Source organism: Schistocerca cancellata, chromosome 7 (assembly GCF_023864275.1).
Source record: "Schistocerca cancellata isolate TAMUIC-IGC-003103 chromosome 7, iqSchCanc2.1, whole genome shotgun sequence".
Classification (NCBI taxonomy): Eukaryota; Metazoa; Arthropoda; class Insecta; order Orthoptera; family Acrididae; genus Schistocerca; species Schistocerca cancellata.
In genome coordinates, this window is record NC_064632.1 from 552,959,757 (window position 1) to 552,979,949 (window position 20,193).

A 20,193-nucleotide genomic window follows, 5' to 3' on the forward strand; every position below is an offset into this window, starting at 1 on the left:
CTCATAGGTTCCCCAGAATTAATTCTTCTTATGAGATGTACCATTCTCTTTTTTCAGCTATTTCATACATCCTTAATTAACAGTTCTCCAATACTATATTGTGAAATTAAATGATATTTTCATGTGTGAAAGCTAGTTTGGAATGTCATCCCATGTATCATCTTCAGGAGAAGCTGGGCCACAGTTGGACTGAGGCCATTGTTTTTTTAAACTTTGGAAATGAAGGAACAGCCTTCTTATAACCCTTCTCCAACTTTGGATGAATTTCTATAAAGGATAAATCGTTAAAACCATAGAATTTTGAGACAGCATGGTAGTCCAGCTTGAATAATGTAACTTCTTGAGGAATCTATATCAACAAAAATAATTCACAAACTAGCTGACACTTCATTGACAGTATTGTGTCATATATATCAACATGATGAAAACATAATGTAACTGATATTCATCCATCTCTTTGCAAGGTTAGTAACTTTCTGCCTTGTGCTCTTTGCTACTACGGTGGGCACAGAAGTCATGAATCTCCCGATTTTGCATGTACTTGTAACTGAGTGGGCTGGGCCAGTTTGAGAACATTTTTCTGCACAAACGAGTTATTGTTTGGCACACTTTTGCCTTATATACAGGTCTTACACTTGGGCACCACTCGTGACACTCTCAGCTTGGTGCCCCAAATGGCCACCACTAATTGTGATATGTTCAGTATAGAAATCTTAAAAGTTTTGGCATCTCTGGTACCCCTATCAGCTGGGCACCACAAGCTAAGGCTGGTGTTGCCTTAATCTGGCAATATATTGGATACCTTATATTCTACTGAAACGAAGCTATTAACTTCAATTTTGAAGGTTGTTGAGTACAGTGATTTGATTCTATATAACATATGATTTGGGACTAGGGCTCTCTAATGCCTAATCTCAGGAGGAAAATTATAATTTGCACAAAACTATACATAAAGCAAAGTAATAAAAATAATAAGTTGATTATGAGATGCTACCTGTTTCCAATTATCATCCATATGACACTACCTCCAGCAGCACTCAACCAGTAAGTAGTTTTAATGACAGTAGGTTTCCATTGATCTGCACACACCCAGTTGTACTGAAACAAGCAGACGTATGTAAGAGAGGAGAATCTTGCAGCCTTGTTACATCACATTTTGTTTGGAACTAACTATAAAATACACTGGCAAAGAAATTATATGGAAGAATATACATAATACAATATTTAATTTAAATATTGGTAAGCAAAAAACTGATAGAATTACTAGTCAGCACCTTATGTGCTCTCATCATCAAATTCATCTATATTTAATATCAACATTCTCATTAATACTGCATGATTCGTCACTGTGACAGTGGTCAGAGACTCTACTGCTGATATATGAACACTCTTTGCCAATGCTATGCCACTTATTGCTGTACTCAAAACAACAATAGTAAGGTGTGTACTGTAACAAATCAACATCATAACAAGTTGGTAGGTTATCGACTGTTCTTTTAGATACTCCTTGTGTGACAGCACTTCTAGAAAAGTCAAAGGAATAAATAGTGCTGCAAGTGTGCACTGGGACAATCTGCAGAAGTATTTCTCAAATGGAGTAATAGTTTACCAAATAAAAATTTTTTAATACAAAAATCTTTTACTGCCTGCACTGCAAATTTTCATTGTACAATTAAAGTGTGATGCCTAGTTTCAGCTGATTGCTACAGTAATCTTCACATCATTCAGCTCATAAAAATGAGTTGAACATGCACTGAAAAACATCATCATTAGCAACAGTTATGCAATGACATACATTCATATTATGGGCCAAGAAGGCTAGGACAATATGTACTTAAAACAAAATTATGGAAAGATAGATTGATAGTCTCCATAAAGGTGACTTATTGAGTTGTGCACAAGCACAACAAGATTGTTACACATTTAGCTTCGGCCAGAGCCTTCTTCAGAAAAGAAAATGCACACACATTCACACAAGCAAGCACACCTCACACACACACATGACCTCTATCTCTGGCCTTTCTGGCCAGAGGGCAATGGTGTCTCATCTAGGGGCAGCAGCAATCCAGAGTGGGGTGGGGAAGGGAGAGGGATAGTAGGGTATGGGTGACAGAAGAGGAGTTAGCACTGTCTGGTAGAGAGCACAGGGACTAGACAGAAGCCAGGCAAGGCTGCCAGGCACAGTGTCATCAGGAGGCTGTGTGCTGAGGGAGAGGGGGGGGGGGGGGGATGTGAACTGGTTGAAGGTATAGAAGACAGAGGGCAGAAACTGTTGGGTGGAGGGTGTGGGAACAGTAGGTTACTGTAGGTTGAGGCCAGGATAATATCGAGAGCGGAGAATGTGTTGTAAGGATAACTCCCAGTCTGCACAGTTCAGAAAAGCTGGTGGCCAGGCTGTGAAGCAATATTCTGTGTAACAGAGTGATCCACTTTGTTCTTGGTTGCAGTTTGGCATTGGCCATTCATCCTGGTGGACAGTTGATTGTTAGTCACACCAATACAAAAAAGCTGTGCAATGAATGTAGGAGAGCTGGTATATGACATGGCTGCTTTCACAGGTAGTCCAGCCTCTGATGGGGTAGGATAAGCCATTGACAGACCTGGAATAGGAAGTGCTGGGTAGGTGGATAGGGCAGCTCTTGAACCTGGGTCTTTTCATTGTGCCTGTCTTTAACCAAGATGTCATCTTTAAAATTTAGTAGTAATCTAGCCTTTTCATAATACTGTTGATACTCCTACCTCAGCTTTCCATTGTTTGACAGTATGTAGTTGAAAACTTCATTAAGACCAAGTCAGGTTGTAAACCATAATCTTACAAGATGAAGGTAATGAAGAAGAAAAATGGTCAGTTGTATAAGTAGAAATTTTATCAAACACCCATTACATTCAATTGTATAGCAGACATTATAGTGAGAAAAGCATCCACCGTCTCTTTTTTCTCACTATAGTATTGCTGTACAATTGCATATACTAGATATTTGATGCCAAGTTTACTTATGCAACTGGCCAGTTTTTTCCTTTATTGCCCAAATCTTTCAAGATTTTTGTTTACAATCTGGCTAACACTTCATGAAACTTTTAACTGTGCACAGTCCTAGTTTTGTTGGCACATAATGCATGTCACTGCATGACAGTTGCTGCTGATGATATTTTTCAGTGCATATTCAACTCATTTTTATGATTTGGCAATCTGAAGAAAAAGCAACCAAAACCAGTCATCATGATTTAATTGTATAATGAAAATTGTGGTCTATGAACTGAAAGTTTTTGTATTAAAAAAATTTTATTCATTATGTTACATTAAGTTTGCTGTCTCCCTCCTGACATTGTTATTCTTCAACAGTAATAGTTGCCTGAGGTGCAGTATGTAAAGTAGAAGAATTTGGAGACATTTAATGAAAACTGCGATTCTGATTGTTTTAATATATTCAATGTTATGTTACATACTCTATGCAAGGTTATGTTATGCTATAACTATGCATTGTAATATTGTTAATTTTCTGTATTGATGAAACTGGAATACAAAAGTGTAACTAAGATGGAGTATAATAAATGTTTTATGATATCTAATCAGTAACAGAAAATATGTAAAAACCACTGTAAACAAATATCTGAACTATGATCTACAAAATTCCTATGCAGAAAACTGATAGCAATTATTATGCAGCTATTCATAAAGATGCAGGATTCATGTTAGTATCACAATCAAATTTGCATTAAAAAAGTTATTAAGAAAAGTAATCCAGACATTGCTGTAGAAAGGTATTTCATGTAATTTGGACATAATGACCATAATATTTTGGTATGTTAAATATTGTATAAATTTTGTAACAAAATATAGAACTAAATTCTGTAACCTCTTCTCTAAAACTGAACAAATTTTAACTGTAAACTTTTACAAGCCTGTTTAAAACAATGTATGTTCTCTTACTATGATCACTACAAGGTATACAAGCAACAGTGGTAGCAGCCTTGGCAAGTCAATGTTATGTCAAGCTTTAGGTCCTGAACCTGCACCAGTTTGGGGTGCAACAAACAAAATTTTTAAAGTATTCTACTGTTTTGGCCACTTCATTTTGATTTTATAAATTTGACATGCAGCTCCTGACATACAAAGAGCCCACAATGTCTTAGAGGTGAAGATTAATGCAGGGAAGAGATATGTACCTCATTCAAGAACACTGAAAATCATATATACAATGCAAATTGGTCAAATTTCCTTCACTGATGAGGTGATGTGGGAACAAAATTTGCCAAAGAGTTAGCCCCATGCTACACCACCAAAGTGAAAAGTTAGATGAACCTATGAATGATAAAGCCAAGTAGCTCTAAAACTCAATTGATATTATTCAAACACAAGCACTGGCCACATGAAAGAGGTAAGAAAATTGAACTTAGCCTCAAAACAGAAAAATAAGTGAGACTCATCCTAGAAGTTATTACAATACTGTGGTACCACATAATAATGATACAATTAATAAGGTCAGAATCGTTGGAATCTGATCAAACTCCAACGTTCTACATTCAGTGGTAGAATTATATTAATCTAATCTGTAAACATAATACTGCTTTGTCATTATGTCTTTGAGTACCGGCATGGGTAAATTGGTTGGACTGCCTCGACAATGTAAATAGCCAGACACACTGCACTTGGCTCACAGACCTGTGCATAGTAGGCAAGCAGCACAACTGATGAATAAATGCACACATTCACCAACATTTTGCTGTCTAGCCAGACTAATGTTCATTACTAATTGCAGAATCGCTAAATTAGTGTACATGCAAATATGTACATAAATGCAACAATCATTGCATAAAAGTTTTCTAAAACCAATAAAAAATATACTACATCAAGACAAAAGAAATGAGACTGCTTGACATGGCATATTAGTATATAAAAGTTTTTTTCTGTCATTTAGTCATACTTCCACCATGAAGAAGAGCCTTCAGAAATGTGAGAGGAGTCAAGTTATTCAAGGGTGAACTGAAAAGTAATGCCTCTGAATTTTTTATGTGTAAACTCTTACAGCCTTTTAAACAAAACAAACTTTATTAACATGCTACATCTTTGTTCTTCACGTCTACATATTTATTTCTCAACACAGACACCCTCACGACCAACACATTTCTCCAATGAGAGACCAGTTTGTTGATACCATCACTGTAGACTGTTAAGCTTTGTTGATGGGAACCATAGCCTCATCTCTGTTTGCACTGCCAAGTGGGGCCAAGTCAGGAGTGAATGGAGGATACTGACTTGCAGTGAACCAAAGGCACCAGGTTGTTGCAGATGTTGCATCACTCATGTGTGGTCTGGCATTGTCATCATGAAGGAGAGGGTGCCCCATGTGTGGGCATACTCTTCGAATTCGTGCTTTCAGTTTTCTGAGGGTCTCAGAGAGCAGATTAGATTAGATTAGATTCACTTTTTGTTTCATAGACCCAAAAAATTAGGTGATTCTCTTGGATGTGAAACATGTCAGGAAGTATAACATAGAAACACAAAACATTTGAATATACGACTTATTACCCTGATTATTTGTCACGAGATTGTTGAAATAGGTGAATAAAATGTGGCAAACTGGAACAGCTAATGTTTACAGAATTAACACAATATCAGAATGAAACATTGTTGTGCACTATTAATAAATTTATCATACACAAAATACCTAATCTGGACTGTTGTGACAAAGTGCTATCAAAACTGAAATCCAACAGACATTTTTACTTAAGCTGGCTTAACAGTCTCACCCTGATTATTTGTCACGAGATTGTTGAAATAGGTGAATAAAATGTGGTAAACTGGAACAGCTAATGTTTACAGAATTAACACAATATCAGAATGAAACATTGTTGTGCACTATTAATAAATTTATCATACACAAAATACCTAATCTTGACTGTTGTGACAAAGTGCTATCAAAACTGAAATCCAACAGACATTTTTACTTAAGCTGGCTTAACAGTCTCTGTTAAGGTGTTCATCTAATAGAGCAGAAGGAGTTGCCTATAAAAAAATCTTTCAAACTCTGTGTAAACCATGCTTTATCTGAAACCAAGTTTTTAATGATTGCTGGCAATTTATTGAAAATGTGTGTTCCTGATAATTTGACCCCTTTTTGCAGCAGGGAAAGTGATTTTAGGTCTTTATGTACATTATTCTTATTTCTAATATTGATACTAGATATTGAGCTATTGGTTGGTTATAGAGATGTATTACTTGCAACAAATTTCATTAAGGAATTAATATACTGAGAAGCAGTGGTTAGAATAAAAATTTCCTCAAACAGGTTTCTACATGGTGTTCTTGAATTTACACCACAAATTATTCATATCACACACTTTTGCACCCTAAAAACGTTTGCTCAGTTTGATGAGTTGCCCCAGAAAATGATCCAATGTGACATAATAGAATGAAAGTAAGCAATGTATGCAAGTTTTTTTATATTTATATCTCTTACATCTGAAATCATTCTCACTGCAAATACAGACTTGATTAGGCACTTATAAAGCAGTTTTGTGGTATGCCCTTCCCAGCTGAATTTATTATTGAGTTGTAATCCCACAAATTTAACACTGTCAACCTCTTCGATATGCATGTCTTCATACATTATTCACATGCAGGAAGGAAATCTCTTAAAGGTTCTGAACGGCATATAGTGGGTCTTCTCAAAGTTTAATGACAGTGAATTAGCTTTAAACCACTTATTAATGTCAGTGAAACTTTGATTAGCAGCTATTTCTAAATCTGCACTTGATTTGCTACTTATTGCAATGTTTGTATCATCTGCGAACAAAACAAATTTAGCATCTGGCAATGTAACAGATGAGAGGTCATTAATGCACACAAGAAAAAGCAATGGAGCCAAGATGGAACACCACCATGTCAAATGTTACACTTCTACAACACAGGCATGCAACTTGCTTCACTGAAGCAGGAAAGTTGATCAAGTAATATGCATGATATGTAATACCTCAACTGATATTGAGCAAAGAATAAAAAAAATTCAGAGATATTACTTTTCAGTGTGCCCTCATACATTAATAGGTAGGAGGAGCCAATAAAAACTGTTTCTGTAAATTATGTCATATATCAACAACAAATTATGACTAGTGATAATCTGGGCATACTAATACCTATTGAAATTAGTACTAAATTGCATTATATGTGTTTATATACACTGATGGAAAAAAACCACAACACTAAAAAATAGTTACGGAAATTTTGGGAATACATTTGTCTAGGTAACATATTTAAGTGATTTACATTGCAAGATCATATGTTAATGTAAATACAATATAAGCCATTATAAATGTGAAATTCTGGTAGATTAATAACCACCAAAATGTTGCATGCAAGCATGCAGCATGCAGATGTGCATGCGTACGGAGTTCCATGCCTGTTGCACTTGGTCAGCCAGTACATGGGAAGTTAATGTTGGTTGTTGATGACACTGGAGTTGTCATCCAATGGTATCCCATATGTGCTCGAGTGGAGACAGACCTGGTGATCAAACAAGCCAAGCCAAGAAGTCGATACTTTGCTGTCAGGGAGCACAGGATAAGCATGCGAGTGCTTCTGCTGACATATGAAATCATACCGCAGACCACAATTCCATGTGTAGATCTAGCGTGTCTAGCATGCACACAGGTTAATTGCAGGCCCTCTCCTGGCCTTCTTCTAACCAACACACAACCTTCACTGGCACTGAGGCAGAACCACCTTTCATCAGAAAACACAATAGATCTCCACCATGCCCTCCAGTGAGCAGTAACTTGAGACCACTGAAGTCAGAAATGACAGTGATTTGTTGTTAGCGGAATGCATGCTAAACTTTCCCTGAAGTACCCTATTTGTAAGAGTTTGTTGTGTTACTGTGGTGCCAACTGTTGTTCATATTGCTGCTGTGGATGCATTACAATCCACCAGAGCCATACACGAAACACGATGGTCTTTCCTCTCGGTAGTGCATGTGGCCACCTGGAGCATGGTGTTCTTGTGACAACACATTCTCATGACCATGCTGACAGCAATCATGTCCAGTGGCTACATTCCCACTAAGACTTTCTTCCATATTACAGAAGAAACATCCAGCTTCTCATAGCCCTATTACATGACCTCATTCAAATTCAATGAGGTGCTAATAATGGCATCTTTGTTACCTTAAAGGCATTCTTGATTAACATGATTTACCACATCCAATCTGAAAGTTAACTAATGGTAATGACCTTTACTGTGTATATTTAAAGCAAACCTGATTTTAATCCTCATATGGAGCTAGTAGTGCCACCCCTATGTGACCTGTGCACAATTGGAATAGATATCATCTTCCAGATAAAGAAAAAGGCCTACCAACTTCCCTTTATGTCAACTCCTCCTTGGTGTTGCAAATTGTTTTTGTTAGTGTATATAAGAACGAAAACAGTTACTTTAAAAAATGCCACTACTCCTCCTCTTCTGCTACTCAGTTGCTGTTCCTATTTATCACTTCAAATGATGCATTTATGTGGCTTTACACAGACCATTATCAGCTGTCTATATACTGGCAAAGTCAATATTTATTTAATGTAAACATTAGAGAGATGAGTAATTTACATTTCTGAATCCAAATAATCTATAAAATGAAGAAGGAGTGGCTAATGAGCTTTTTTTATACTATGCTTTTGAATATATATGGAAATTTCCAGTGTCCTGCCTGATGTCTATTAGCGACCTGTTATTAACTTTTACACCAGAAGCCTCCATACATATGCAAGGTCTATATGAAAATAATTTTTAATTTTAGTACTGTGGCTGTGAAATTTCTGTTCATTTTAAATAATTAACTCTGTCCAGACAGGCCTCAAAGGCCCAAAGGTACGAACTAACCAATGTGTCATACCCAGCCGATAGGCATCACTGGATGCGGAGGTGGAAGGGTGTGTCGTCAGCACACCACTCCCCTGGCTATTGTCAGTTTTCATGACTGGAGCCACTACATCTTAATCAGGTAGCTCCTCAACTGACCTCATGAGGGCTGAGTGTACCCCACTTGCTAAAAGGACTTGGCAGACCCAGACAGTGACCCACCCAAATGCAGCCAAGCCCGACAGTGCTTCACTTCAGTGATCCTGCAGGAACTCATGTTACCATTGTGGCAAGGCCTTTGAGGTTCACTCTAAATACACTGTTGTTATTAACCACAAATGCCATTAGAAGTAAATGTATTGGGACATACATGAAAGAATTTCTATGTCTTTGAAGAGCTTTCTGAAAGTTGTTCAGTTATCAATTTCACATACAAAATACTGACTGAAAGAGTGCTAGAATTCCTTCAGACAATCAACATAATGAGAGAGACATCAAATGCAAAGTGGCATACTGTGGTTTTTTGCTTGACTTTTACATGTGCTGGTGCAATATCAGTTTATTATCAATTGGGTACATAGTATTCACACATGGAGCCTCATCCATTCTGTGACTATTTTTCTGTACTTCTGGCACCTTTAAGTCAGTTTCATTTGCTTGGAGTCACATAATGTGACTCTTAGTAAGATTATGGGTTAAACTGCTTGGTGTGAAGCAGTTGTGAGCCTCTCCCATTATTACCTAGCTATGTTTGGACCATTTATCAATAAACTAATGTCAAAAGTAAACATAACAGTTTTTGAAGTGTTCTGAAATGTCCCATGTGAGATTATGTAAGTCACGTAATGAAGTGGACCAAGCACTGGACTTGCAGGGCACCAAATTTCATATTTTCCTACTCTGAATCTGGTCCTATTCAACAGCTACATGACCACTCTGATAATCATTGTGAAGAGCTATGAAGAGGGTGCTTAACATTGTATGACATGTTAGTGTTTAAACTGATTTTGATGTTGCTGAGCAACAGTTATACAATAATTTTTAAATGGACACACCACCATTTGACTGTATTGTAGTTCATTTAATTACAATCCAGCTTTTGGCCTTTTATGCCATTTATGCCATTTTCAAGTGACTGAGTTTATGTCATTAACATATATTGCAGGACATCATGGCCAATTTTGAGTTTTATGTCCTGAAATAAATGTTAATGACATAAACTCAGTACCTTGAAAAGGGCATAAAAGGCTGAATCCTGGGTTGCAATTAAATAGACAACAATAGTGAAATGGCAGTGTGTTCATTTTTTTTAAAAAAGGTTTTTGTTCCTTCCCATTAATTTGCATATGGAATGTTAGAAGAACTGCCGCCTGCTCACTTTCTGAGGTAGAAGAAGAAGAAGTAATAGTAGTAGTAAGAAGTAAAAGTAGTAGTATTACCAATAATGATTTTTACAATAAACATTTATGCAGTTCTTGAAGTTTTCGGGATTACTAAGGTCTCTCATAATCGCTGACAAAACTACACAAAAGTTATTCTATGAGGTTTCAGGATTGCAGCCAGATCATATTGACCTCTTATCACAATATTCTGGCTGACAATCATTCAGCCATTTTCAAGTGTCCGCCACTGGAGACTGCTAGTTCATGGTATACCAGAACAAGTGTGAAGACACATGCAATTTGGCAGCAGCCACTGAAGCATCCTCTATCGAAGTCTGGGCCCTCTGCAAATAATGTTCCATCTGTGGCGCCCAGGCACATGCATAAAGATGAATCATGTCTGCCCCCTGTCAGAATGTGCATTTGCATGCTAAAAACAAATGTCGAATGTTGCCAGGCATGTTATTATGGATAAAATACTTCCTCTCAGAAGAAATTAAAGACAACAATGAGTCCCAAGCCTTGTCCAGTTGAAAACTGCCATCACACTTTTTAAGATCTCGTGCTAAACATATTTCCACAGATTCTTTAATTACTTAATCCCAAAAGGACCTCTGCTGGGGTGAAAATTTTTGTGGCAGAATAATACTTAGAATGCCCTGTGGTAATACGATGATACATATCCTTCGAAGTCTACAGATTATAGTGCCTGGGCTACCCTCAGGGTGTAATCTATGGTTTCAAAATGCCTCTTGCTGTTGCTGTTGCTGTGTGTCTGCTTGCCTGCCGGCCACTGTACTCCATCTGCTATCATCGCTGCCCGGTGCTCGGCACTATCCACCATCCGTCCGTCTGTCTGTCTGTCGGCCGCATACCCTATTATCATACGTCCGTCTGCCTGCCTGTTAGCCATTGCCCGGAGCTCGCCGGCGCCATCTGGGGCTCGCAGCTTCTGCCGCTGCCACCACCGCCACTGGCCGAGGATCCTGGGCCATCCCCTTTTGCCATTGTTGTGCAAGTGCTGCCCAGACCGCCTTCACCACCTGCCAGAGGGGTTGCCGCTATCCCTTGCTGAAGGCTCCCTCGCCATTGCCACTGCTGCAGTGACCACCGCTGCCATCCTTCACTGCTGCCATCGCCATCACCAGTCTTCACCTCCCACTTGCACACCACCACCATGTCCCATCCCACCACCTCCAACATTTTCACCTCCCCCTCGGCTGCTCCAACCACCATCACATGGAACTCATCCACTGCCTCATTCACTTACTTAATGCACCTTTTCACCAAATATTCCTCCTCCTCCATCGAGCGCCTCCTTACAGAGGGACCCCTAATCTACCATAGACGTCGTAAAGTGGACCCTTCACGTCCCCCCCCCCCCACCCCCCTCCAGTCCTACCACTGCCAACGCTGCCTAAAGTACAACGACTATGTCACTGCCACCTGCAAGACCCCCCCTACCTGTCCCCACTGCAAAGCTTACCACTTCTTGCAGAACTGCCCCAACCTCGCCTCTCCCCCCCATCCAGTAAGACCTGTAACAAACCCCATCCTACCTACTACTCGAAATGTAAAGCGAAACCTCCTCCTGTCACCCCTGAGCTCACCGTCCCTGTCCGCCCTGTCGATGATCCCATCCATCCCAACAACTCGCTCTGCTCCCCCCCTATTGCAGAGGGCATCATCTGCTGTGTCACCATAGTTCTCCAAAACACCCACCCCTTCCAACACCCCACACCCTTTCCCAAATCGCCCTTGCTGCCTGTTCCGTCTTCCACCTCACCACCTATACCACCTACTCCCACAACCAGGCCCACTTCACCTTCACCCCCCTCACCACCCTCATCTAAATCTTCCCTACCATGGTGCAGCAACATTACAGCGTCCTTTACCATAATATCTGCTCCCTGCCCACCCACAAACTCAACAATCCTGCCGAGCATCTCACCCTGAGCCTCTTCTTCCCCACCCTTACAGTCATGTGTGCCAGCATCTACATCCACCCTCATACCCACATCCTGTACAATTTCCCGGCCCACATTGGCCGAAACTTCTCCACCTACATGATTGCCGCATACCTTAATATCCACAGCCGTGCTCCTGTCAAACTCCAGTGGTGGCATCAGTTTAAGACCACCCTCCAGGGAGACCTGCTTCCCCTCCCCCAACACACCAGACCCAAATCCAACACCACTCCCGACATGATCATAGCCCTCCCCACCTCCCTGGGCGCATCACCGCCGATGTCCTTGACCTAATTGGCGGTGACCATGCCCCCATACTCCTCACTATCCCTGATGGTCGCCATCCCCACCCTGTTCCTCACCCTGACATTCCTCCTAAACTTGTCCACGACTACCCCTGCTCCAACTGGGATGCCTACCAGGACTCCATACACACCCTCCAATCTCCCGATGACATCTCCCGAACTGCTGCCTTCCTCCACCAGACCTTGTCTGACACTCTCACCACTCATATCCCTACCAAAGCCATCCACCCTCACCACCTGGCCCTGCCCCATAGGCTGTTCTCCTTTGTGAATCCTGTCGCCTCTACTGATCCTTCCTCTGCACTCATGACTGGGGCACACTCACCCGCCACTGGCAATTGCAACGCCACATCCACCAACATGCTTACTGCGAAGAAATGCTGTGCCTGTCAACAGACATGCATACAACTCAATGCCACGCTCCCGATAAACGCTTCCAAGTATTGGTCTGCTTTCCATCACCTTACTTGGAACTGCCCTACCCCACATACCCTCTCCTCCTTGATGACCACCCCTTTCCTGACAACCTCAGTAAGGCCAACCACTTTGCCTCCTACCAGTCTGATGTCTTTTCCATTCCAGATGATCCCCAATTTGATTATTCCCTCTTCCCCAATGTCATTGAATGTACGGATACCTCCACTCCTCCCCTTGCTCCTAGTTTCCAGTACTTGGGCCACACACCACCATCAGGACTTAACACTCCCATCACTACACAGTACATCAGCCTCTCAGTCCGTACTAAATGCAACACCGATCCCGGCCACGAACACGTTACCTACCACTATCTCAAACACTGCCCTCCCTCCTTTCTTGCAGCCCTTGCCGCCCTCTACAATGTAATCCTTGCCACTGGCTTCTCGACCTGTGGAAAACCTCACTTATTCTGATATTCTCCAAATCCAACAAGCCTCCATATGATGCCTCTTCCTATCGCCCTATATGTCTCACTTCGGTGTTCAGCAAGCTCTTGGAATCCATCCTTACCCGGTGCATCCATCACCACCTCCACTGACACCACCTCCTCCACAACACCCAATGTTGCTTTTGACCTTCTTTCTCTGCTGATGACCAACTCCTACACCTCACACATCTCCTCTCTCTGCAGCTTAACTTCTGTCGCTCCACCATTTTTGTCTCCATAGACCTCGAAAAGGCCTACGACCGTGTATGGCATCCGGCTTTCCTGTTTAAACTCCTGAATGACCCTCCTACCAGCTATGTTTGTCTGACTGCCTCCTTCCTCCCCTGCTGCCCCTACGTTACCATCCATAATGCCAATTCCTGCAGCTTCTACCCCTCTGCGGGTGTGCCCCAGGGCTCTTTCCTCTCCCTTTCCTCTACCTCCTGTTCATGGCAGATATGCCCGAACCCCCGTTCCAGTCCACCTCTGGCAGTATGCTGATGACCTACCCTGGACTCACCATTGACCATCACCCCACCTGGATCCCTCATCTCCACTCTAGCCAATCCAAAGCTCACAACCACCTCCATCTCCTTAAATTCCTCTCTGGCCAGACATGGGGGTTGCTCCCCTCTACCATCCTCCACACCCACAAATCTTTAATCCTTCCCTTCCTCTGTTATGCCAGTCCCACCTGGATATCTCCCCCCCCCCCCCTCCAAATTCTATAAGTGCCTCCAGATCCTTGAGCGCCATGCGCTCCACATCACCTTCCGTGTATGCCTCTCATCCCCCATGCGGATCCTCTACGACGTGATTCCTTTCCCCAACCTGTTAGTTTTTCTCGAAAATGTCCGTGTCCTCTACACCTCCCGCCGACTTGATCCCCTGTTGCTCCTCTCCTCTCCAACCCCTGCCTGCTGCCGCGCTTTCACCGTTGTGTCCTCCCTACCTTCCACCTCTACACCCTTCATCTCCTTTCCCCAGGTGGCTTCCACCAACTCCCCCTCCCGGATGATGCCCTCTCTCCCTCCATTTATCCCTCGTATCAACTATGATCCTCACCTCCCCCTCTCTCCCTCTGCCCTTTTCCTGGGCTCCCTCTCCCCCTATCCACTCCTTGACCTTGACTCCATTCCCCCCCCCCCCCTCTGAGTCCTTTTTCTTTCCCCTCCACTGTCTACCCCACTTCTTTCTCGCCTCTGCCCTGATCCCCCCCTTTTTCTGTGCACTCTCCCTCCATCGGCTCCCCCTTTTTTTCCTTTCCTCTCCTCCCCCCTTCCCGCCCCCCCCCCCCCCCATCAGTCGCCGTGTGCCGTGTCTCCTCTATATTGCTGTTTTAAGTGCGTGTTCAGTGTTGTGTGTCCCCTGTCAGTGTTGCGAACGGACACCATACTGCCGCTAGGTGTGCCTTTAAACTGTTGTGAACAGAAACCAGACTGTCGCTGTGTTTTTTAATTGTGCCTGTCTATTTACAATGTGGTTTAATCAGCATCATCGACACTTTGTTTTTATATTCTCTTCGCAATTTTTCGACTTGCTCCAGTTTTAATCAGTCACCGTTTTATCGCCTGTTTTTATTTTTATCATATTTCCTAATTTTGTTTTTAACTTTTCTGTAGGCTGCACAGCGGCATATTACGCTGCTGCCAGCCCGCCACCTCCCCTCTGGGGGGGAAATCGAAATCCAATAAAGGAAAAAAAAATACGATGATCACTTATGGCTGACTTGTTGGGATGTGAAAGACAAGTGTAGCGCTCATGTTCAACGTACCTTACGTGCTCTGTGCATATCCCCTGACCTATGTAAGCTTTGCCACACTGGCAAGGAATTTTGTAAATCCTGCCCTTCTGGAGACCAAGCTCGTCCTTTACTGAACTGAGAATTGCACTAAACTTCGCCGATGGCTGGAAGATTACTTTAACTTGATGTTTACTTAGTATCCTGCCTACTGTACACAAAAGGTTGGCGATACATGGAAGGAACGCCTTGGACTCTTCTACTCCTCTTGATATTGTGGGTAGTCACGTCTCTTCCTCCTTAGCGTTGTACTAATCTGATGTGGAGATGATGATGATGATGATGTTTGGTTTGTGGGGCGCTCAACAGCGTGGTTATCAGCGCCCGTACAATTACCCAATCTTTGCTCAGTCCAATTGCGCCACTTTCCTGGATGATGATGACTGATGTGGAGAGTAGCTGTTATCTTTGAACCCCGACTGTAGATGCTATAGTCCTTCGTAAGGCTGTCTCCATCAGAAACAACACGCGACCGGTGTGGCAACGTTCTAAGGACGCCGGTAATTTGTGAAGGGTGATGACTACACGACGCTTGCAGACAAAGGTCCGTATGTGTGGGCTAACGGAAGAATGCCCTAATGACCCATCCACTTTCCTACTAACCAAGACGTCCAAAAACGGTAAGCAACCATTCTTCTCTATTTCCATAGTAAATTGGATGTTCTTGTGGATCGAATTCAGGTGTTGCAAGAAACGTGACAGTTCTTCTTCACCATGGGGCCACACTACGAAAGTGTCATCTACATATCGCCAGAAGACTCTCGGTTTAAGTTCTGTCGAATCAAGTGCCCTTTCCTCAGAGTCTTCAATTAAAAAGTTTACTACCAGAGGGGAGAGGGGACTGCCCATGGCAACACCGTCCATTTGCTAAAACTATTAATTGTTGAATAAATAGTGGGTTGAGGAAAGAACCTGACGAAAAAGTTCTGTTATATCGTCCGTGAACTTATTGCAGATGAATGACTAAGAATCCATAAGAAAAACCTTAGTGAAAAGTGAGATGACATTGAAACTCACTAATAAATCAGTTTCATTGAGCTGAAGTGACTTCAGTCTGTTGATACAGTCAGCAGAGCTGCAAACATGATGTGCGCACTTTTCCACAAAAGGTCTCAGTAGAGAGGCAAGATGTATAGCCAAATGATACGTGGGGGCGTCGATATTACTGACAATCGGCCGTAACGGAATCTCTTTTTTTGTGAATCTTCGGAAGACCGTATAACCTGGATGGCACAAAACCACGTCTTAATCTTTTGGCCACTTCTTGCGGAATTGAGAACGAATTCAGCAGCGCTGACGTTTTCCTTTCCACATCTCCTGTGGGATCTTTGTCAGTCTTCCGATACATTGTTTCACTCAACAAGTTGCAAATCTTCATAAACCTCACTTGGCGTTTCCCTTATCCGCTGGTAAGACCACCACGTAAGGAACTTCTCGTAGCTTTTGTAGTGCGGCCTTTTCCACGGCAAAAATGTTGCTCTTCTGAGGCAGAGCTTTCGTGAGTGCACGACATGTTTCACGTCTTATTTCTTCCGCAGCATCACTAGGAAGAGATCTAACAGCTTCCTCAACAGCAGTAATAAAATCGGTTTGAGGCGGGACTCTCGGCGTAGGGGCTAAATGTGAGCCTTTCCCGCGCACAGGCAGCGTTACGTTGTCAATTGACCACGCAGCGTGAAAAAGTATTCCCTTACGGTAACATTGCTGACAGGCGGGCGAACTTCGAAGACTGTTTTGAAGTAGACTCCCTATGGACCCAGTCCGACATTGCCCAAGTCACGCCGTCGACCCATGCCCAGAAAAGTGATGGTAGTCCGGATGTAATCTCTATATGCAGATGAAACAGCTGTTTCGATATGGCGTCCAATTAACGGCGAGTAAAGCAGACCCTCTCATTCAGTACTGCTAGGTTCGCCTTTCGTATGAAGACATTTGCAGCGGCGGTCTGGATAAAATGTCTCACTCTTGCAAACTTTGGAATAAGGCCATTGTCCCGAGACTTCACTAAAAAACACAGAGAATTTAACAATCGCGCTCACTTCTTGCGTAGCTTGTCCAACCTCTCGGTATGTAACGCCATCGCCTGTGTGATTCTTGAAGCATTCCCAGCATACTGAACATTGTTTGAGGTTTTGGGATTGCAGCTGGATCATGTTGACTTCATTCCATAGTATTTCGGCTGAATCAATGTGTCGGGAGACTGACAAAGACCCCACAGGGAAAGTGGAAAGCAAAACGCCAGCGCTGCTGAATTCTTCCTTTATTCCGCAAGAAGTGGCCAAAAGATTAAGACCTCATGTTTTTGTGCCACCCAGGTTATATGGTCTTCCGAAGACTCACAAAGAAGAAGTTTCGTTACGGCCGATCGTTACTAATAACGACGCCTCCACGTATGATTTGGCTATACGTCTTGCCTCTCTACTGAGAACTTTTGTTCGCAACTCTGTTGACTTGATCAACAGACTGAAGTCATTTCAAGTCAATGAAACTAAGTTATTAGTGAGCTTCGATGTCACCTCACTTTTCACTAAGGTTCCTCTTATGGATTCTTTGTCACTCATCAGCAATACATTCAAGGCCGATAAAACATCACTTGTTCATCATATCTTTTCCTCAATCTACTTTTTATTCAAGAATGAATATTTTTAGGAAACGGACGGTGTTGCCGTGGGCAATCCTCTCTCCCCTCTGGTAGCAAAATTTTTAATTGAAGACTCTGAGGAAAGGGCACTTGATTCGGCAGAACTTAAACTGAGAGTCTTCTGGCGATATGTGGATGACACTTTTGTAGTGTGGCCCCATGGTGAAGAAGAACTGCCACGTTTCTAGCAACATCTTAATTCGATCCACAAGAACATCCAATCTATGATGGAAATGGCGAAGGATGGTTGCATACCGTTTTTGGACGTCTTAGTTAGTAAGAAAGTGGATGGGTGATTAGGGCACTCCGTCTATCGTAAGCCCACACCTCTGTCTGCAAGCGTCGAGTTGCCATCACCCTTCACAAATTACCGGTGTCCTTAGAGCGTTGCCACACTGGGCACATGTTGTTTCTGATGGAGACAGCGTTACTAAGGAGCTAGAACACCTACAGTAGATGTTCAAATGTAATAGATACTCTCCACATCCTATTAGTACGGCACTAAAGAGGAAGAGACGTAACTACTTACAGCATCAAGAGGATAAGGAGCTGTTCAAGTCCAGGGCGTTTCTTCCATATGTCGTCAACCATTCGTCTACAGTAGGAACGATCCTAAGTAAACATCAAGTTAAAGTAAACTTCCGGCTACAAGCGAAGATTAGTGTCGTTCTCGGTTCAGTAAAGGACGCGCTGGGTCTCAGGGAGGCCAGGATTTACAAAATTCCTTACCAGTGTGACAAAGCTTACATGGGTCAGGCGATAGCACAGTGCACGTAACGTGCGTAGAACAAGAGCGCTACAGTTGCCTTTCACAGCCCAATAAGTCGGCCATAGGTGATCACTGTATTACCACAGGTTTTTTTTTCCTTTATTGGGTTTCGATTCCCCCTAAAGGGGGCGGGCTGGCAGCAGCTGATTACGCTGCTCTTCAGCCTACAGAATTTGTTTTAAAAAGATGAAGATAATAAAAAATAATAACAGTTGGCGATAAAATCGGTGACTTAAAGGTAAAAATGGCAGAAAATTCTGGAGCGTAAAACATAAAACACAGGGTGGATGAAGCTAATAAAACACACAGGATAGACAGACAATTAAAAAAAAAAACACGACGACAGTCTGGGTTCTGTTCGCAAGAGATATAAAAAGCACACCCAGCGACAGCATGATTTCTGTTCGCAACACTGTGGAAGGACACTCACTTAAACACTGCGCTAAAAGTTGGCACAAATACGACATACCACACCCGACAGCAGGTGGGGGGAAACTGGTCAGATGACGGGAAAAAGGGGGGGGGAAGGAGAGGAAAAGTGAAGGGGGAGGGGGGAAAGGAGCCAATGGAAGAGGAGGATCCATAAGAGGGGTGGGGGGTGCTGAGCAGACGGGCAGAGGAGGGGAGTACAAAAGGACTCGGGGGGGGGGGAGAAAGGAGATGATAGGCGGGGAGAAAACACAGGATGGAAGGGGGGAGGAAGAGGGAGCCCAGGGAAAGGACGGAGGAAAGGAGGGGGGGTTGAGGATCAGAGTTGATAGGAAGGATAAATGGAGGGAGAGAGGGCATCATCCGGGAGGGGGAGCTGATGGAAGCCACCTTGGGAAAGGAGATGTAGGGTGTAGAGATGGAGGGTAGGGGGGACACAACGGTGAAGACGTGGCAGGGGGCGGGGATGGGAGAGGAGAGGAGCAACTAGGGGGTGAGGGGGTTCAAGACGGCGGGAGGTGTAGAGGATGCGGATATGTTCGAGGAATAGGAGCAGATGGGGGAAAGGAATGAGATCATAGAGGATCCGCGTGGGGGACGGGAGGCGTATATGGAAGGCGAGGCGGAGTGCTTGACGCTCAAGGATTTGGAGGGACTTATAGAATTTGGGGGGGGGGGGTTACCACAGGGCACTCTATGGGTTATTCTGCCACAAAAATTTTCGCCCCAGCGGGATCCTTTTGGTATTCAGTAATTAAAGAATGTGTGGAAATACGTTTACAACGAGATCTTACAAATGGTGACGGCGGTTTTCAACAGGACAAGATTTAGGACCCATTGATGTCTTTAATTTATGAGCGCAAACATTTTATCCATAATGACACGTCTGGCGACATCTGACGTTTGTTTTTAGCACCGCAAACGAGCGTTCCGACAGAGGGCGGACATGTAGTTTCATCTTTACGGACGCACCTGGGTGCCACAGATGGAACATGTAGAGGGTGCGAACTTCGATAGAGCCTCCTGTGACGGCCACCAATGCGCATGCGTCTTCGCGCCAGTTTTGGTATACCGTGTACTAGCAGTCTACAGTGGCGGACACCTGAATGTGGCTGAACGGTTACCAGCCGAAATATTGTGCAAGAAG

At 42.9% G+C, this 20,193-nt stretch overlaps 1 protein-coding gene across 1 annotated transcript in view; it reads right to left on the reverse strand.

Moving 5' to 3' along the window:
* Positions 1-20,193, reverse strand: part of LOC126092032 (solute carrier family 22 member 1-like) — a 248,150-nt gene that overhangs the window by 86,760 nt on the left and 141,197 nt on the right. The window contains exon 4 of the mRNA XM_049907429.1: positions 995-1,098. Coding sequence (XP_049763386.1) covers positions 995-1,098 — 104 coding nt within the window. The remainder of the gene's footprint in view (positions 1-994; positions 1,099-20,193) is intronic.